This window comes from Acipenser ruthenus, chromosome 11, assembly GCF_902713425.1.
Source record: "Acipenser ruthenus chromosome 11, fAciRut3.2 maternal haplotype, whole genome shotgun sequence".
NCBI classification, from domain to species: Eukaryota; Metazoa; Chordata; class Actinopteri; order Acipenseriformes; family Acipenseridae; genus Acipenser; species Acipenser ruthenus.
The window spans coordinates 5,785,357-5,805,022 of record NC_081199.1 but is presented as its reverse complement, the minus strand read 5'-3'; the positions used below and the strand labels follow the sequence as shown (position 1 = coordinate 5,805,022).

At 43.3% G+C, this 19,666-nt stretch overlaps 1 protein-coding gene across 10 annotated transcripts in view; it reads left to right on the top strand.

Moving 5' to 3' along the window:
• Positions 1-19,666, top strand: part of LOC117426165 (nuclear receptor corepressor 2-like) — a 127,824-nt gene that overhangs the window by 103,539 nt on the left and 4,619 nt on the right. For 6 of the 10 annotated variants that reach the window (XM_059033094.1, XM_059033091.1, XM_059033093.1 and 3 more), the window contains 21 exons: positions 857-1,014; positions 1,333-1,438; positions 1,683-1,763; positions 2,195-2,298; positions 2,529-2,679; positions 4,562-4,705; positions 5,061-5,147; positions 5,533-5,768; positions 6,163-6,505; positions 7,041-7,271; positions 7,441-7,686; positions 8,093-8,245; positions 8,460-8,720; positions 8,969-9,152; positions 9,706-10,259; positions 14,075-14,223; positions 14,850-15,052; positions 15,329-15,463; positions 15,564-15,709; positions 15,930-15,983; positions 17,266-17,481. In XM_059033094.1, the coding sequence (XP_058889077.1) occupies positions 857-1,014; positions 1,333-1,438; positions 1,683-1,763; positions 2,195-2,298; positions 2,529-2,679; positions 4,562-4,705; positions 5,061-5,147; positions 5,533-5,768; positions 6,163-6,505; positions 7,041-7,271; positions 7,441-7,686; positions 8,093-8,245; positions 8,460-8,720; positions 8,969-9,152; positions 9,706-10,259; positions 14,075-14,223; positions 14,850-15,052; positions 15,329-15,463; positions 15,564-15,709; positions 15,930-15,983; positions 17,266-17,481 (3,942 nt within the window). The remainder of the gene's footprint in view (positions 1-856; positions 1,015-1,332; positions 1,439-1,682; positions 1,764-2,194; positions 2,299-2,528; positions 2,680-4,561; positions 4,706-5,060; positions 5,148-5,532; positions 5,769-6,162; positions 6,506-7,040; positions 7,272-7,440; positions 7,687-8,092; positions 8,246-8,459; positions 8,721-8,968; positions 9,153-9,705; positions 10,260-14,074; positions 14,224-14,849; positions 15,053-15,328; positions 15,464-15,563; positions 15,710-15,929; positions 15,984-17,265; positions 17,482-19,666) is intronic. The other 4 variants (XM_059033096.1, XM_059033097.1, XM_059033100.1 and 1 more) reach the window with 4 other exon arrangements.

Sequence of the window (19,666 nt, the reverse complement as noted above, 5' to 3'; positions counted from 1 at the left end):
TATATATATATATATATATATATATATATATATATATATATATATATATATATATAATATATGTGTAAATGAAAGGCAGTTTAATCCCATCAGATTCTATAGTTAAGCTTTTCATAATCATACAGTAGCCCCTCGCTAAACCGGACATGGTTGTCCGACATAAGGAGGAGTTCTTGGGTTTAAAAACAATACAATCAGTTTTCAAATTGACCAACTTGGAAAATCAGGCCCTTGGTTTTTCTTGTGTGTAGGGGATGTAGGCCTTCTGCAGTAAACTAAAGGTTATCAGTGTATTTTGTAGTTTTTGGAGAAACACAGAGTACAGGTAATGATTAGGATTTCGCAATGTTTTTGCGATAGAAATGGAAAGAAAAAAACAGTATTTGTTCTAGCTGCACAAGTGCCGTGTCATGAAGGCCCTTCTGGGGTTTCCAGAGATCTTTACAGAGCACTGTTACCTGGCAACACCAAAAGCCTTCAGCAAGGGTAAAGGGTTTGGATGAATACATTTTTATGAAGTGGCCTGTGTTCCCAGCTTCAGTCAGTAACAGTATAACTAGTAATGTGTTTCATTGCGAAATCATAGCAGTGTGACGCAGATCTCATAATGGGTCGATCTTGGATTTCACTGCAGAGAACTGGGTTCAGATTGAGTTTCATTCCAGCCCCGAGACAGTTCGGTCTTACTATAAAATGATTACCATACTGGTGGAACCTGCTCTCAGATACGATGATAAGATGACTAGTCTTTATTGCTATGTTGTCAAAGTAAAAAGAAATGCACGTGAATTTTCATGTTTGTGATTATTATTGTTAGCGTTGTTTTTAATGCTGTCGTTTTTGTTGCCGTTTCCAGGTTATCAGACTGCGGCTCACCACATGCCAATAAACTTGCAGCAGGACAGCGGTGGACTGGCAGCAGTCAGACCCCTCCAAATCCCCAACCCCCCTCCGCTCATCTCGTCAACCAAACCCCCCGGCACGCTGGAGAGGCCGGGGGGCTCCATCACACAGGTAAGGACCACCCTTAGAAAAGTTTACAGTTCTACCATGCTTGTCCCATGATTGTACTATGCATTTACCATAGTTTGCCATGTTGTTGTTGGTTTTTTTAATACGCTTTTCCATGCTTACCTATGCTTTGCCATGCTTTTCAAGGTGCTATATTACACATTGCTATGCTTTCACTATGATAAACTTTTTATAAGGGCAGTCTGACCATTGATTTCTAAAATGTACTGTAATCAATAGACTTGTATATTAAGTCATGCAATAGGTCACTAGCTCCATAGGGGGTACTGTACTATACTTTTTTTTTTTTTTTTTTTTTAGGGCACACCTGTTCAGCTTCACAGTTCGGCTTATGTCTCTGAGCGTGGAAAGGACTCTGCAGGTTCGCTCACCCTGGGGATGCCCTGGATGGATCACAAAAAAACGGGTAGGAATTTCTTTGTAACAGATTGGGGAACTATTGAATACTGCACATCTTGTACTGTTCATCGTCATGATTTCTCAGTGATTTTCAGCAGTCTATACTGCGTGCATCCATCTAGATCACACCACACTAGAAACACAGTTAGGGAGACTTCATTGCATTCCTGTTTGCGTCCTATTGCAGTGGTATGTTCAGTGTTCCTGGTTTTACTGATGCGTTTGCTTTGCTTGTTTTCCATTCCCTGCAGTGAAACAGGAGCAGCTTTCTCCTCGCAGTCAAACGATCCAGGCGGAGAGCATGCTTACCCAAGAGAGCACCATTATCAGGGGTGAGTCAGGACTCTCTTGTGAAACTAATGAACTCTGTATGATACACAGGTGTGATGCAACCAGCCTCGCTGCAACATCCTCTTTTAATCTTAAACTGCAGCCAAAGAAATACACAATGTACTTCAGGAAGCAGCATTGTTACAAAACGCAATAAAATAAAATGATGGTTTAGTTTACCTAATTCTTAACCGGAATCGCAAGTGTTGTTTCCAGTTTGTGTTCCTAATCGTGGGGTCAGGAAGGCATACTCCTGTCAAACCCTAAAGAATGAAAACTGCTTCCTGTAGACACAATAAGCCATTTCCATTAACCTGAAACTGTCTTAACCTGCAGCCTGCAGTCATTCTCCACTGTTTCATCTCTGTTGAAATCATTCGGCCTCTTAAATGCCTGTTGCGTACTAGAAGGTGACGGTAGAATGTCGTTGCAGGGTCCTCCATCTCTGCAGTGCAAGGGGGCAGCATTACCAAGGGAATCCCCGGTACCAGAATCCCTCAGGAGGCACCAATGACCTACAGAGGGTCCATCACTCAGGTTAGTCTGAGAACATCTTATGTAAGCATTGCACAGCATTTCTAAGCAGGTGGAGTGGATTGGTTTAATACCTGCCAATAAATACTCCTGAAAGGCAGTATTAGCACACCCCTAATAAACACACACAGACACAGTGCTTTGCTTTTTAAAGCGTGGTTCAGTGGTTTGCTCAGATTGAAAGGGTTTGCAACATTCTACTGAATGAATTCTGTTTCTTTGTTTTCCTGAAGGGCACTCCGGCAGAGGTCCTGTACAAAGGTACCATCGCAAGGATAATAACTGAAGACAGTCCCAACCGAGCAGAGCGATCGAGAGAGGAGGCCTCGAGTAAAGGACACGTCATCTACGAGGGAAAGATCGGCCACATACTGTCCTACGATGGTACGGGAGCTGGAGGGAGCTTCTTGCTTGGAAGCTTCACGTTGAATGTTTGGAACAAGTTGTTTTTCTTGAGTTTTTGATTGGTGGCAGGAATGAAGGCTGCATACATTAAATGGGCATTTATTACAATATATTATTCCACTCCTGTAGGCTGTGGTGACATGGTACCGACACCTCAAATGTGTATCAAAATGTTATAATACAGTGTAGTGTCAGCCCAAAGCAGAAAACACATGCTCTCTGTCATATTTAATGTAAAATATTGTATGCTTTATTACGACTAAGTGTCTTGTATTGCAAAAAACAAATAATATCTAGTTAAAAACCTCACGACAAATGCAATACTTGCTTCATCAGTGATCTACAAAACCAACAAGCAAAATCCATTGCATTTCTATTAAGAGCAAGATGCGTTACACACTAAAAATGGTGATTCGCGTTGACTTAACAGGAACAGCATTCTCTCTGTAATATGTGGCAGGAAATACAGTTCACTGACCGCAGAGTTGTACACATCCTGGGGGACAGGGCTTCCGTGCCCAATAACGCTCTTTCCATTTGCTTACCACCAGGACAGTGCCTTTCACCAGAGAGAGCGCTCCTGAAACTGCATGCCAGCGAGTTAGCCTGCCAGAAACAGAGCTGACTCAAGTGAAATACTGCTTTGTGTCGGCTACAACAAAACCTGCTAATACAGGGAGTGTCAAAGAATCGAACATCATTCCAGGCTTTTATATACTTTCCAGCCTATAAAAAAAAATCCATGAGGTTTATCGTATGTTGACTTATAAAACCTTTAAGAGTCAGTTTTATTACAAGCTTAATTTAGTATTGCAGAATAGCTTTGTTTTATTGCTATCCATTATTGCAGGATAATCTGAGAAAATCATTAACCAACCTTACATCTTGTTGAGCAGATACTTTCCATCCAAAAGCATGGCTGTGGAACACATCTGCCTATTATTGCCTGATTTTTTGTCATATAAAATGCGAGACTTTTTTTTTTTTTTTTTTTTTACTGCCACCCTCCTATCAATGGATGTCCTTATAGCCATCACATTACACAACTAAACTCAACAACCATGGCCCTCGCCCTACAAACACTGTTTGCTCAGATGATGTTTGTACAGTCTTGTTCGGGGGGGGGAACAAGCACATAAGCCTGATGTTTGCTGATCACTTGTCTAGGAGAGTAATGTACCCCAGATGGGAAATTAGGGCTCCAGTCTGAAATGCGAGAGATAAATGTCAGAAGCCTACGAGTCCATTGTTGCATAATGTACAAACATGAAGCGCGTCCAGTTAGTAATGCCGCAGCCATTTTTTGATTAGATGCTTGATTGGATGGATAATGGATTGTGTTTGTACTTCAGAACCATTTCATCAGAACCTGAGAGCTGCTGTATGCACTGAAGGACAAACTCAAACAATACTGAATGGCATTGCATTTATCTTGAGTGTGCACCCTTCAGATCGCTAAAGCAGTGCACTGTAAACAAGCCCATTTTCAGCATTTCATGGCAAACTGTTGCTATAATAAAAGTTCCTACCGTATGTTCCTATTGGGCAATACAAAAAATTGCCTGTTTTTTTTTTATTTTACCACTTTGCCAATGATGTACCCACGCTAGAAGGATGCATTAGGACCTAGCCTGTCCCAAAGACACTGTAAAAATGATCTCTGCTGGAGGTTGAGATTTTTCAAAGTGTAAAGCTCTTTTTTAATACTGATGATAGACTGTAACAATAAAACAGAAGCTTCAAGAAACAAGTGGTACAGTATGCTGTTTTATGTTATGCTGCATGTACATTTTCAGCTTCTCCTGCAGTACTCTGTTTGAGTTGCTATTGTAGGGTATGACTGTGTGTTGTTTGGGTCCAGGTGCTGGCCAGAACTCTAAAGAGGAAAGCAGGGGGCCGAGCGCCCCCCCCGAGGCGACGGGAATGAAGCGCTCCTATGACATGATGGAAGGAGGAATCTCCAGAGGGTTACCTGTACGGGACTCCCTGTCTGTCAACTGTGAAGGTACGAGCGGGACTAGTCAGCCTGAGCATTCGTCTTACTCGCTGCGTTGGTTTCTACATTTGCTCTATACTATTTTCATAGCATTTGCCTGGGTGATGCATTGACACCGGCTGTAAATTTTAAAAAAAAGGAAGATTTATAAGCTCTTTCATTCTTTAATTTTTTTTTTAAAGGAAAAAGACCCCTGATCATTTTACAAAACCAAACAAATGATATAATTAAGAGGGACATTTACATAGGCAAAGTTTCTGTTAGGTCTCTTAAATCGTAATTTTCTAGGTGTTAATTAAGGACTGTAGAAGTCTGTGATTGGATGATGGGTGTTGTTGAGTGATAGCGTTTTCTTTGTGCTCAGGGCTGATTGGTCGAGCCATGCCACAGGACAGACACAGTCCTCACCAGTACAAGGATGCGCATCACATCCGGGGATCAATCTCACAAGGTACAGTACAGTGTGTGAGCGTGGACACAACAGAGCACGGCTCGCTCTTCATTTACTGTACTGACTCTCGGGCTGATCATCGCCACAGTATCTATAATATCATTTCAGTATCAGCAACTGAAATGATATTATAGTTTGTTTTTTGTGAACGTACATCTTGGCACATTTTGTTCCTTTTACACATGATCACATTATGACCAGCGTATGGCATGTTTTAAACACATAGGAAAACAGCAGGTGCCCAAAGCGCCGTAATTCAATAACAATGGCTAAACTCCTTATGTTCTTTCTTTTTGAGCATGAGTTTGCTTTTAAACATCCAATAAGCCGTATAAAACAAAGCCGTCCAGTGCTTCCTGTGCTGACAGGCTGACTGCTCTTGCAGGTATACCTCGCCACATGGAGCCCATGGAGGATTATCTCCGAAGAGACGGCAAACAATTAAAGAGAGAGAACACTCCTCCCCGAGGCCCGCCCCCTGAGGCTCTCAAAGGAAGGCACGAAGTTGCCACGGTGAAGGAGCCAGGCAGGTCCATTCACGAGATCCCGCGAGAGGAAATGCGGCACATTCCAGAGGTTTCCATAGCGACAAAGCCTGCCAAAGAGGGATCTATTACCCAGGTGAGTGCTTATCACTTTGATCACTGGAGTCGCACTCAGCTGGTTTAACAGTTAATGACCGTCCGTTTCCGTACAAGTCTCACTTGAGGAGAAGCTTTACTGTACCTGTTTTGTCTTCATTTCCACTCCCTACTGATTCCTCATTAACTGCAATCTCATTGAGATGCAATGTATTGTTTATTCAAGTGGAGAGGTAGCAGGCAGAACAATAACTACACACATGCAATCCATAAAATCACAACAAAATCATCCAACGATGCATTAATAAAAAATATACCTTTCAATACATAGAAGGCTAATCCTGGAAGAATGTAAACAGTAAACAGACAAATCGTAAAGCAGGTGCTATATATATATATATATATATTTTTTTTTTTTCTTTTTTAAACTCTAGGGCACCCCAATGAAGCATGACAGCAGTTCCAGTAAAAGGCACGATGTGCGTTCGATCATCGGGAACCCCTCGCGGTACCACCCGATGCAGCACCACCTGGAGATGCTGCAGGACGCGCGGGCGCGCTACGAGGAGAGCCTCAAGGGCCGGCCCAGCGCGGTGGTCAGCACCCCGGGCTCCATCTCCCGCGGCTCCCCGGTCATCATCACTGAGCCAGGCAAGGCCCACCACAGCCCCCTGGCCTACGAGGACCACAAGGCCGCACACAGGGCCGCATTCGCTGGGCACCCCCACCGCTGCTCTCCTGTATCGTCAAGGGAATCCGCAGCCAGGCAGCACGAGAGTAAGGCTTCATTATTCATCTTCAGTGGGGAACTGAGCAAGATATGGGCCTTTTGACACAATACAGCAGGCCTGGGAAGGATAACTCCAGAGACCACTGAAGATAATGCCTCTCGAATAAGGAGACCAGTAAACTAATATACTATCATGTGTATCCAAGCCCATTTATATATATATATATATATATATATATATATATATATATTATATATTATATATATATTTTTTTTCATTATCGGACGAAGAAACTATTTAATTATTTATCCTTGGGTAGTCTTTTTGTAAAGTGCTGAAATGGTAAAAAAGACCGTTTTCAATTAATAGTTTTGAGAATCTAACCATAAATGTTGAAAACTTTTCAGTTAACAGCTGTTTACCATTCAAACATAAAGTATATTGTTTACTTGTATTTAAATGTTTGCTTATATTTACCTACAGTATAACAGTGCTTCTATATAGTGCATACACACATACTGTATGCAGTGTGTCTGTCTGGGGGTGTCATGACGCTCTGCTCTCTGTCCGTCTGTCTCCAGGCAGTGGGATGAGTTCAGGGAAGGCTCAGTCTCAGGAGAGGAAGTCCACGCCCACACCAAGGGAGGTGAGCGCCACCAAGTCCCCCCACACCGGCGTCCAGGACCACCACCCCTCGCTGGCCTCCTACGAGCAGCTGCTGCGGGGCGTGGGTGCGGCTGAGCTGTACCGCGGGCAGATCCCCCTGACCTTCGACCCTGCCTCCCTGCCCAGGGGCATCCCAATGGAACCAGGTACTGTGCTAAGGGAACCAAGCGGAACCTACAAAACAACTGCCTATATGCCTGGGTGTCACAAAAAACATGTACATTAAGCATTGAAAGTGATTTGAGTTTAGTAAGTTTCTTTTAATATTTATATTTCTCCATGAGATGCAAGCCATTCTTTCTTGTCTTTTCACAGCCTACTACCTTCCTCGGCACCTCGCCCCCAACCACGCCTATGGGCACCCCTACCCGCCCTACCTGATCCGTGGGTTCCCCGAGACGGCCGCACTGGAGAACAGACAGACCATCCTCAACGATTACATCACCTCCCAGCAGATGCACCACGCCGCAGCCGCTGCCATGGCCCAGAGGGCCGACCTGCTGCGTGGGCTGTCGCCTCGGGAACAGGCCCTGGCTCTCTCCTACTCTGCAGGCCCGCGGGGTACGTACAGCTTTCCATGCCTCCCACCTCTGGGGTTGGCAGTAATTGGTGTACACAGTGTGGACTGAGTCATTTTCTGGAATCCATAGGCTCATTTACTGGAGCGTGTGGAATGGTGTTGGGGGGATTTCCTGGCAACAGTTTTTCATGGGCTGTGTAATACAGAATAGCACTTGTAAAGCATACTTAAACACATGCTCACCACAAGGCACTTAAACAATAATAAAACCCAGACCTGACACTGAAGGAATGTAAGGATCGAACTGGTTTTTACAGTGGTATCGCTCAAAATGAATCATCCCGTGTGTGTCTTGGTAATTTCCAAATGGGAACAATTGGTGTCCAACACCATGCGTAGATTTCGGTTGCCAGGATTGTAAGCATGTACACCTGGTCTGTTTTGCAGGGATCATTGACCTGTCTCAAGTTCCACACTTGCCTGTCCTGGTGCAGTCTAGTGCTGGTGCATCAGCGCCCCCTATGGATCGGATCACGTACATCCCTGGAGCGCCCTCTGCCTACGGGAGTAGGCCTTACAACACCTCCCCGATCTCACCAGGTGAATATATATTGCTCTACATTCCACTCAGATTACCTGCATGATATTACACCTGCCCATAATGTTTCGCTCCAGCTTAAAGTTAATTGAACCAGATCCTTTACAAGATAGTGAGGCAGGGCCTCAGCAGCAACACATCTCAGAAGAAATCATACACATATTTTATATATTGATTTTTATTATTACTTATTAATTTATTTATTTTTTAATTCAGGTGGGCCATCTCACATGACCAAAATGCCCGGGACACCTTCGTCAGAGCGGGAACGAGAACGGGAAAGAGAGCGAGAGCGGGAGAGAGACAGGGACAGGGAGAGAGACAGGGACAGGGAGAGAGACAGGGACAGGGAGAGAGACAGGGAGAGGGAGAGGGAGAGAGACAGGGACAGAGAGAGAGACAGGGACAGGGACAGGGAGAGGGAGAAGCCTACTCCGTCTGCTGCCAACGAGAAGCATGCCCCCATCTGGAGACCCGGTGAGAGTTGGCTTTATTTATCACTTTATTTACCTCTGGATACAGAGAAATCAAGGATCACATAAAAGCATTATAGTTCGATTTTTATGGTAGACAACATTTAAATTCCTACAATTAGCAGGCAACACAGAGGAACACCACCAGGTCTAGTCCTGAGCATGTGGTGTGTTTTCATGTGTCAGTGAGTTGCTCTTTTTGCCAGCTGAGGCGTGACATCCAGTGGTGTTTGTTTCCTTTCTCCCCTGCAGGCACAGAGCAGAGCAGCGGCAGCAGCAGCAGCAGCAGCAGCAGCCACCCCCCCACACATTCCTACAGCCTCCAGCACTCCCCGGTCTCCCCGCGCACCCAGGACAACATCCAGCAGAGACCCAGCGTGCTGCACAAGACGCTCCCCTTGCCCACCAGCGAGTCAACCACACCCTCCGTGCTCAGGTGAGCTGTACAGAAAAACAATGAGGAGGGAGCTACATGCTGGAACAGGGACTAGTGTTCATACTTGCAATAGTGAATTTGTTGCACTCAAAACCACTTGCTCGGGTTTTGAATGTCTGTGCGTTTGGCCAATCAGACGGGCCCCTACGCTGGTAGCTGACGTCAGAAAGTTTCCACTGTGGGTTCCACCCACCACCCACCGGCTTGACCGCTCGTTTTTGATAATGATGTCGTGTGCCTCTGTGCCAGGTGCTGACATCATGTTGTCTCTGCTTGCTTGCTTACTTGGTTTAAGGCAGACCAGGCCTATTCTGCTTCAGTGTTTTTTTATTTATTTATTTATTTTTTTCCTAGGAGATTTTCCCAGAAACATTGATCTAGATTTAATTTTCAAGTAAACTACGCGATTGTAGTGCAATAACACAACTAAATGTTTACTAGTTAGCTATAAACTGACCGAGAAGTTTGCACATGTAAAGGTGGCAGCCTTATTCATTCTGAGAGTTTTGAGTTCTATTGAGTTTTTATTCATTTTTGTTTTTTTTGTTTTCAGGTCTATGTCCTCAGCAGGCTCCCCAGCAGGCCGATACACTGGGTATAACCCCCAGCTTCAGAGACCCATCAGCTCAGCAGAGACTTACCAGTCAGGCATGGACCCTGCCAACGTGCCCAAAGGGGACTTAGGGAGGGGGCATGAAGGAGGCAAGGCAGAGCGCCACCACAACAGGGCGAGCAGCAACATCATGATGCCAAAGCACGCCCAAGAGCACGCAGCCTCACCCGCCAAAACTGAGCCCAGGACATTGATTGCCACACTGGGCGCGGGCTACAACAGCCAGTACCAACCGCAACAGGGTCGAAACCATCATGTACTACCCAACCAGCACCCGCACACCCTGCCCTCCTCGGACCCGGCCGCCAACGAGCACCCCAGTAGGGACAATACTCAAAACAAAGCCGTTTCGGTTCAGGAACAGGAGCTCCGAGCACTCGGTAAGACCACCATGACTGCGGCCAACTTCATAAACGCAATTATCATGCGTCAAATTCCTTGCGATAAGGGGAAGCGAGAGAGAGGCTCGCTCGCTGCCAGCTCCGCTTGTGATGGTAAGATGCTCGGGAACAAGGGGTTCCAGTTTGTGGCCTATTGCACGTTGTGGTGGTTGGCATTATCAAATCAGTGATATATACTTTTTTTTTTTTCTTTTTATATATTTATTTTATTGTTGTAATCATTTGTGGGTTTGTTTGTTTGTTTGTTTGTTTGTTTTTAAAAACAATTTCTGGGCTAGGTGGATTTTTTTTTTTTTGTTTTTTTTTTTTTTAGACAATGATTTTTTTGTCCGGGTGTTGAGCTTTGGTAGATCTCAGTTTTATTAGTGGCCTCTGTGTGTGGTATGGTCGATTTTTAATTTAAGTGAGATGTGCAAGTGGCTGTAGAAGAATTTTGAATTGTTCTCAAGTGGAGACTCTCCTATGGCAAACTGCAGAACCAGTGGAAATCACTGTTAAGCCATCACTGTGCTGGAAAAATGCCAGACTGGAGAGACAATGCATTTGTAATGTATAGATATAACAGGGTTATATTTACAACGATGAGGGACAGTGCTGTGGTGTGATCTCACGGTGCTGTCAGTTAGATTATTTACGTCTCAATCTGTCTACATCCAGCTACAATGCCTGTAGAAGATAATTACATAAGGTACAATTCCTTATACAGCAGTAAACTTGCTTTACATTTTTTTAATAGTTTCCCACTGTGCTGTAATGAGGTATGACTTATTTATTTAGTAAAATCAAATGAAACTATCACTCTTTCAGTAATTGCACCTGTTTCCAAACATTTTCAACTGATGACTTCTAGTTTTGTACTCGTAGCCATGTGTTTTACTAACATTGTTAATTAGAACCTGTTAATTAGAGCATCAGTACTCTCTGTAATTCAGGAAATGCACAGCATTTTGCATTTCAAGAGAGGGGTGGAGGTTATTGGTGGGATTATTTCTGCTCCTACTTTATCTGAAATCCTATTGGAGTCAGACTGCAAAGATTTCACGTGTAGAGATTAGAGGGCACTAGAGGTTAATCTGCTGTTTTAATACAGTGATTCCCTCACCCATAATTCCCCAGTTAAAACCCACACCAGAACGAAAGTGAACTGCGAGCACTGGGATCTGAACTGTGGAGCAGATGCTGGTTATCAAGATCAATGATGAGAATCTCGTTCGTAATAACTTGTGTTGCATAACGCTCTTTCACTGCAAAAGTAGAAAACTAGCTGGACAGAATGTATTGGCTTATACAATAGGGCTGGATTGACCTTACATTTAACCAAGAGGAATAGTCGTCAGCAGGGCTCTGCTTCCACTCTGTAGCACAGCAGGTTCATTTGGACACATGGCCTGCCCAAGGTTGAGTTTAAATGTGTTTATTTAAAATGTGTCTCGTGGAAAAACGATGCTTTGTTTGCAGGCTGTTTCTCAGGAATACAGGGCAACCACATTTTTATGTTCGATCTTGAACACACAGTTGAAGGCTTTAGATTAAGGACAATCCATGTTGCCACATCATCAAGTGTCAAAGCAGACACATGCGCATGAAGGTGGTCTTTAAATGTAGATTTTAAAAGGGCTTTGAACCAGGTTTAAATTGCATGTCTTTCGGTCTTATAATGCTCAATTCATTTATCTAGGATAACATGAAAAAAGTGTATCTCATTCCCAGAGAAATCTTGACAAAAACCTAGACAAACAGCTCTAATTATACAATTGTGGTTAAGCCACTTCTAAACGCTTTGTAGAGCCAATTTCATGGATGCAGTGTATAGAGAAGCAAAAACAGAACAGAATTTTTTAAATCTCCTCCTGAGGTTTAGTAAAGAAGGAATGAACCATGTTTCTCATACAGACCACTGTTAAAGCTGATATTTGCATTTCCTGAAGCTTTCGGTTGGGTTGTTTTTTAAAGCTACTTTTAAGCTGTACTGATTGCTGTTCAGATTTTGCCTTTTAGTATGTTGTCACTGGGGGGGTAAAACCTGTGTACAGTATCTGTGCATTGTAGGTGCATGTTTCCTGTGGCATACAGGCCCACCCCAGCTTTCTGCCTAGTTACTTGCATGTTAGCCTTTTTTTTCTTTTCTTTTTTATACTATATATAGTTTTTTGCTATGATTAGTGTGCTGCTGGTAGTCAGTAGTTGATGCTTACTGTATGTTGTTGACTTGCATGTTTATTGCAAGCAGGGTACATATTATATGGTTAAGTCTTATTATATGGGTACTACCTGTATATGAGAATTTTTTTCAGTGAAAACTACATTTGCAACCACCACAGTATATTACAGTTTTGTTTTTCTGTGACCTTTGCATTTTGTTTAACTTGGTGTTTAAAAATAATCTAGTGATACGGCCTGAATTAAACTTCTAACAATGATGTAGCCTTTACAAGATAGCATTACTGTATGTATTTAATTCCGGCCGAGGTGGGGGATTAGAAGGATATTTCAGTAGTCCAGGTAGCGCTGAATCTGCTGTGAATGGAGATCTTCTCCATGTTACGCAAGTGAAGAGAGAAGCTGGTTTAGTCAGATGCATGACCAAGGATGGTCCTTCATCACATGCAAAAAGGCTGGCTTGAAATCAAAGGGTGCAGTTGTGTATTTTGTATTTACTTCTCTTATGTGTATTGAGGTCCCTGTCAGTGCTTGTTATTGTGTGCATCAGCTGTTTCCAAAGCAGTCCCCATTCTTTCAAACTGAATGATGCTGAACAAACCCTGGCCCAGGTGGTTGCCACATAGGCAGGTATGATCACTGAAACTGGACACTACAAAAAAAAAAAAAAAGTGGACTAACGCGGTGTCTCGCCCCGAAACACTTGCCTATAACCTCAACAATAAAAGTACACATTTCAATAAGCAAATCCGCGTAGGGGGTTATTTTGTGTAGAGATACATGATCAGCAATGAGCATGTAATAAATAGAAGTAAGCTTTGCCTTTTAAATGGTGCCTGACTTCCCCTACTGTCTCATTAATGAGAACACAAGCACACACAGGTACATTATGTAGAAGATGCGTAACCTTCTGAAGGCACTCTGGTTATTTCATCAAGGTGCTGTGTACATGTAGATGATTGAGTTTGTAGCTTTTCTATATTCAGGTTAAGCATGGAAAAAGTGCTTCTGAGTCATTCATCAAACTCTGAAACCATAAGGAGACTCACTAACAAAAATAACTTAAATGGAGCCAACAGGTTGTACCTTTGGCCCCAAAGACCTTTTGAGATTACCCCCCTCCCAAGAAACTATTTTCCAGTACTCCAGCATAGCACTTTGAACCAGGCCTGCAGTACAGAATCCATGACTGCTTGATACAATACAGCAGTACATGTGCACAGTGTTTGAAAGGCCAGTGTTGCTAATGAATAAAACAGGTGGCATGATGACTCTGTATGTAATGCTTTGTGTCGGTTTAACAGGTGCACCGGGTGGCTGTAGCTCAGATAGTTTTTGTAATATTATGTTCACCTGGACTTTTTTTGTGTTCACATTTCTGATGAATTAGAGTACAAGGCAAACTTACTTAATTCCTTGATTCCATTTTGACATGCCCAAGAGTTTAAAGTAAAACGTATGTGTGCTCTTCCGTTTGCAAATGTGCTGTACACAGTAGCTGCTCCTTAGAAATACTCCCTATAAAGAAAAATGAAGGAAACTCCCCCAAGCAACTGAAAGAAATGACGCTGTTTATTATTGTGGAAAACAGAGTTCAGACTGGTCAGATTATGGGTTGGTTATTTCTTTTCAAACTTTGTAAATCTGGCCCTAAGAGCCTCTTGTGTGTATCCTTGCTTAGTTCTTGTCGTCTTGTGAAACTGAACCTCGTTGGCTGAACGCATCTTGTTTTTTGTTTTGTTCTCCAGTTCAACAGAAGATGTCTTCAGAGTCCCATCTCCAGCATTTCCGCACTGTACCTGAAGGGTACCAGTCACCAGGTCACCCCACACAGCAACAGCAGCCCTCCTCCTTCAAAGGGCATCAGAGAGTCGTCACCTTGGCTCAGCACATCAACGTAGGTGTTAACGTTGTTAGTATGAGGGCGGTGGTAGTAGGAAATATTCAATAAGTAGGAAATATTCTATAGTAAGTTTAGGGTATATTGTCATGTTGTAGCTCAATAGCTTCTCAGCTTAAGGCAATCTTACTGGTTAAAATAGGTGCTCACTTACAAGATGAAGACGATTGCCTTGGTTGTTAATCACTTATGATATCTGTATATAAAGTATACAGGGTGAAATGAATGAAGTAATTGGACCAATTAAGCAATTTAGGGTGCAGCTGGAACAAAAACCAGGAGGGACACCAGCCCTCCAGGACCAGGATTGGTATAGAGGATACCCCATGAAAGTGAAAAGAGAATCACAAGGCCATCTGGTAGTAACGAAGACACACAGGAGCTGATTCCAGCACCCCATGAGGGTTAAATACCCATAACCATGACCTTTATATAATAACACTGTACTGTTACAAGAGCTGTAGAGCTTGCATCATGAGATCATGTACTCTGGATCTATACACGTCTCCAATGTTAATGGATAAGGATCAAGGGATGGATGGATGTATTATTATTGCTGTCTCTTCTGAACGAAATGCTAGAATAGTTAATAACAATCATAATTGCCTTGTGTGTCCTGACAGGAGGTGATCACGCAGGACTACACCCGTCAGTACCCCCAGCAGCTGAACTCCCAGCCCCAGCAGCAGGGCTACCCCTTCCAGAGCTCCCCAGTGCTGGACCTGAGACGCACCCCCAGTGAGCAGCTCTCCCAGCAGCAGCAGGAGCCTGGCCAGAGTGCCCGCTACACTCCGGATGGGGCAGGCATGGACAGGGGCCGTGACAGGTAGGGCAGCTTTGAAAACTATAGCTCAGCACAGGACCAAGCATGTGCAACCCTTCAAGCATCAGCACCAGGTTCCAAATTAATGACAGCATGCCTTAGTCAAAGAGACTAGCGTGCAGTACTGAAAGAAAATCGCTGAGCACGTTGGATCCAAAATAGATCCTTATAGAGGGCTTAAAACTCAAACCTTCTGCAGGCAGATGGTTTGGATTATCCCTGGTATTAATGCACCTCCATACCCTCACATCGTATGACAGAAGATATTTGTTCACTTAGGTCTCCGCTGCAGAACAAGGTGTCACCAATGAGTGGGTCAGGAGATGGCATTGAACCCATCTCCCCAGCAGGGGGCCTATCTGAGTCCGAGCAGTCCCAGGGCCCTGGCTGTCACGGGGATCAAGGAGATCAATCGTAAGCTTTTTTTTGTTTTGTTTTATATCGTGTGTAAGGAGCAGCGGAGTCTTCCCTCGCCGGTGTGTTCTGAGACTCGTGATTTCTTCGTTTCTTGCAGAATGGGCTCCCGCTCTCCGGCGAACAGCTCGCAGCCCCCAGCCTTCTTCAGCAAGCTGACGGAGAGCAACTCTGCCATCGTCAAGTCCAAGAAGCAGGAGATGTTCAAGAAGATGAGCGCAGTCAGTGGAAATGAGCCGCACTTCAGTAAGGGCATTGTTTCAGCGTTCTGTATCTGGAGGGGACCGTGCAAAACCATGGCTGCTATTGCACATTGTTCAATCTTACATGAACTTTTTCCTGGTTGCCAATACTGCATTACCTACCTGTATGTTACTAATTAGAATCAGTTTTGCTGTGGGGGCTAAAAAATGTTGTTGGAAAATAAAAGAAAGTAACTCATTTTGCTTTTATCATTCTATTCTAGACACTGGACAGCCAGGAACTGAAATATTCAATATGCCAGCTTCGACGACAGCAGGTAATGTTGTTAGTTTTGTGTTTTCTGTAATAATGATACCTTTTTGCTTGTTGAAGGGGTTCTTTAAATGAAGACAAAGTTTACTTGCCTGTTAAATTGCACCTTGAGTGTGTGTTGTTAGGCAGGTTTGGCTGTTTCTGCTCTGGTCTTTATTCATTACAAATGGTGTGAGTTTTAGAAACTTCTGGAATAGTTTTTCAAAACGACTGTAGGTGGCAATTTTGGTAACCTTCTATATTAGAAAGCAAGTTGCTCCAATGCAGGCTGACTAATCAATAGGGCCCTTTGGTTACAGGGGGTGTACAGTAAGGGTATACCAGAAGGACAGGTTATGGACCAGTAGAATGGGTATACTGTACAGCATAAGAACATATTGATCTTGTGCCTTGAAAGAATTTTGCATACCTTGAGTTCTGTGTTTTACACTTTGAGCACAGTGAGCTAAGTTGGCTTTGCCATTCTACAAAGAAAGAAAGATAATCTGTAGAAGTTGATTTGAAAATGTATTATGCTAGCCTCTCAACTATTCTAATAATCCTAGGACCTTGTGAATATGTGTATGTTCTTAATAGACGCTACAGTAGCTGATATTGATGCTTTAAACACAAATAGGAGGTTTGGGTCCCAGCACTGGACATTCCTTGTTTTGTCTGTTTCCTGTGGCCTGTAGCGCGTGGACATGCCAAGAAAGCTCTCTGCTTAACTCTGCCACCGCCCGTCCAGTTGCATGCAGACTGGAATCGCTTCAGCATCTTCATGCTTGCTGCAGTGCAGACTATAAAAGTTTAACACGCTACAATCCAAGGTTGTGGGGCACCAGACTGAAGCACAAGACAATTGGCCTACCACTTAGTGTCCAGACTTTGTAGAGAAATGATCATTTAAAGGCCCATTACTACTGTATTAAATTACACTGCCACACCTAATAAAGTCAATGAGCTGGTGATGGGAATGCAAGTGCAGTATGAATTAGTATTGTATTTAACAGACTGGATTTTATTAACCTGGCCAAGCTATGCAATTTGTACTGCAATCAGTTCTAAAAGGCGGTGGCTTGGTTTTTATTTTATTTTTTTCCAAGAGCTTGTAAAGAAACTTAATCTACTACTTGCACTGAATAAGTATGTCGCTTGCCATAATGTGCTGACTGTTTGTTTGTTTCTTCCCTTTTCTCTCTCTCTGTCTGTTTTGTACTTTCCACACTTTGAAACCTTCTTTCTTTTCTCCCTCCCTTCATATCTTTCTTCCTTCTCACTGGTTTTTCAACACCTCTGTCTCCCAGGGCCAATCAGTAATAGAAGCCACAGCACTCCAGAACATTCCAGTAACAACATAGGCTTGGAGGCAATAATTAGGAAGGCCCTAATGGGTAAATATGATGACCAAGGGGAGGAGCGTGCCGTTGCTATTAACACTCTGGCTGCCAGTGCAAGTGTGCCTGCTGCTATCCCCATTGCTGCTGCTGATGGACAGAATGAGGACATTCACTCCTTGGCAGGTCTGCATTTCTTTTCCAGACTACTCCACAGTTTTGGTTTTTTTTGTTTGTTTTTTGTCTGGATTTCTGCAAAAGGCTTTAAGCTTTGTTTTGTTTTTTCTTACCTCTTTTTAACGTGTCTTTCTGTTTAATTTGCTAATACCGTAACCTTTTAAAACCTCTAAAAGGCGCCTCTCTATCTGTCAGCTTTTAGCCACAGCTGGTTGTTTGCTTTGAACGGATGCATCACATTTCTCTCTCTCTCTCTCTCTCTCTCTCTCTCTCTCTCTCTCTCTCTCTCTCTCTCTCTTTCTCTCCTAAGGTAAAAAAAAAAGTGAAAATGAGGCATTGGCACTCAAACCTATGATTGTGTCACACCATGTGGCTGTTTGTAATTCACTATGTATTGAATGTCTATTTGAGTCTAGTGTTTTCATTCACTCTTCTTAGGCTGTTTATAATGAGCAATTGAAAGTACAGTAATGAGTTTCTTCATAGATTTGTGTTCTTAATGGGCCTGCTTGTCTGTTTGCCGCAGTTTTGCAATTGTATTCATTTTTTATGCTCTCCATTTCACACATGTGCTTTCTTTTGAGAAGCCTCACTGTCTGATTTAAGGGGCCGATGTAAGGATACGTGCAAAGTGATCTGCGGCTGCAAAACACCCATAGTGCTGCCAAATAACGCCTTTAGCTAGCGTAAACTGAGACTATAGCGGTCACTAAAAATGCGGCGTGTGTAAAGAGTGGTTTTCACCTGGCGTTCTGCACCTGCTATCAAATTAGCACTTTGCCATCATGAATCCATGATATTGAAATGTATTCAAATGAAGAAAAGAGCATGGAATTGGGCAGGGATCCGGAATACTAAGCGGGCGCAAACATTATAATGAGATGTAAGGATTTTGCCTTGCATTTGGGCAATTGCTGACCCTCCAAAAACTTTGCACCTCCTCTGACAAGATGCAAACCATTGTAGAAGCGAGTAATTAAGAGCTGTATAGAAGCACACACCTTCAGAGACCTGACATTGGCCTCAGGATGGCTGCTGTGGAGCACTTCCTGATGCGACGACGAGTTTGGCTCTTGTTGAGGACAGGCAGGAAAACCTTCAGAGGAGATGGGAAGACCCTGCATATTCAAACCCAGGGTCACTTTGTTTGGGATGGATTGTCCTCTCCGCTTGCCTGTCCAGCGATGTCAAGCTGTGATGTGGATGGCGTTCCTCCTCCTGTTCCTGCTGCGAGTTAAGCTTTTGTTCGTCGCCGCAGGTCCTGCCACCTTTTCATCACCTGTCCTCCTGGTAACACCATTGACTTTCTCCACTATAGAGAACCACATGGCCTATTTGGTATTATTATTATTATTATTATTATTATTATTATTATTATTATTATTATTATTAATCCAAAGAGACCTACAGAAAATTAAACAAAATATAAAAGTATATACTTTACAGGTAATAAAAATGCAAAACAAACACATATACAAAATAAATATAAATAAAGAAAAATACAAAAAGATATATACATAGGAATTTACAAATAAAGATTGAATAAGGATATATACAAATAAAGATTGTTGGCAGCAAAACTGATGTTAGCTGAGGCTTTTCCAAATAACTAAATTTCATGCTGAGTGATCTCAGCCGTAAGGACTCTCGGCTACTCCTCAGAAAACTTTTATTTTCTGTGCGCCAACAGGACTTCGCTGCCCTTCTTTGGACGTATTTTTTTTTGTTTGGTTTGAATTTCGTGCTTTACAAATCTCATACAGTGCCTACTGCTCTCCGTACTCCTAACTCACCTCTGGGCTGTAGGTGCGGCCGCCCGATGCACAGGCGGTGCTCATTGCGACCCTCATTATCATGATTGCAGCTCATTATTTGCGGGTGTTGAGTAATTTGCATTGCTCTTAAGTTCACGTAGGCCGCAGTGCAAAATAATTGCCTGGCTGCTTTGGTAATTTTGCACTGTGCCTGTCCTTACATCAGGCCCTAAGTGTGTCCCTTGCCCCACCCCCGATTTCAGAAAGTAGCTCACTACCTGTGTCTGTGTACCAAACCAAATCCAAGTGCCAGGATGTGGGTGTTTGGGTCACTAGGAATGTGTTTATGGTTATTGGTGTAACCACAGCAACAGGTGGAAAGGTACTTCCTGGGTCAAGCTATGAGGAAATCGTAACAAACAACTTAGTCACCGGAATGA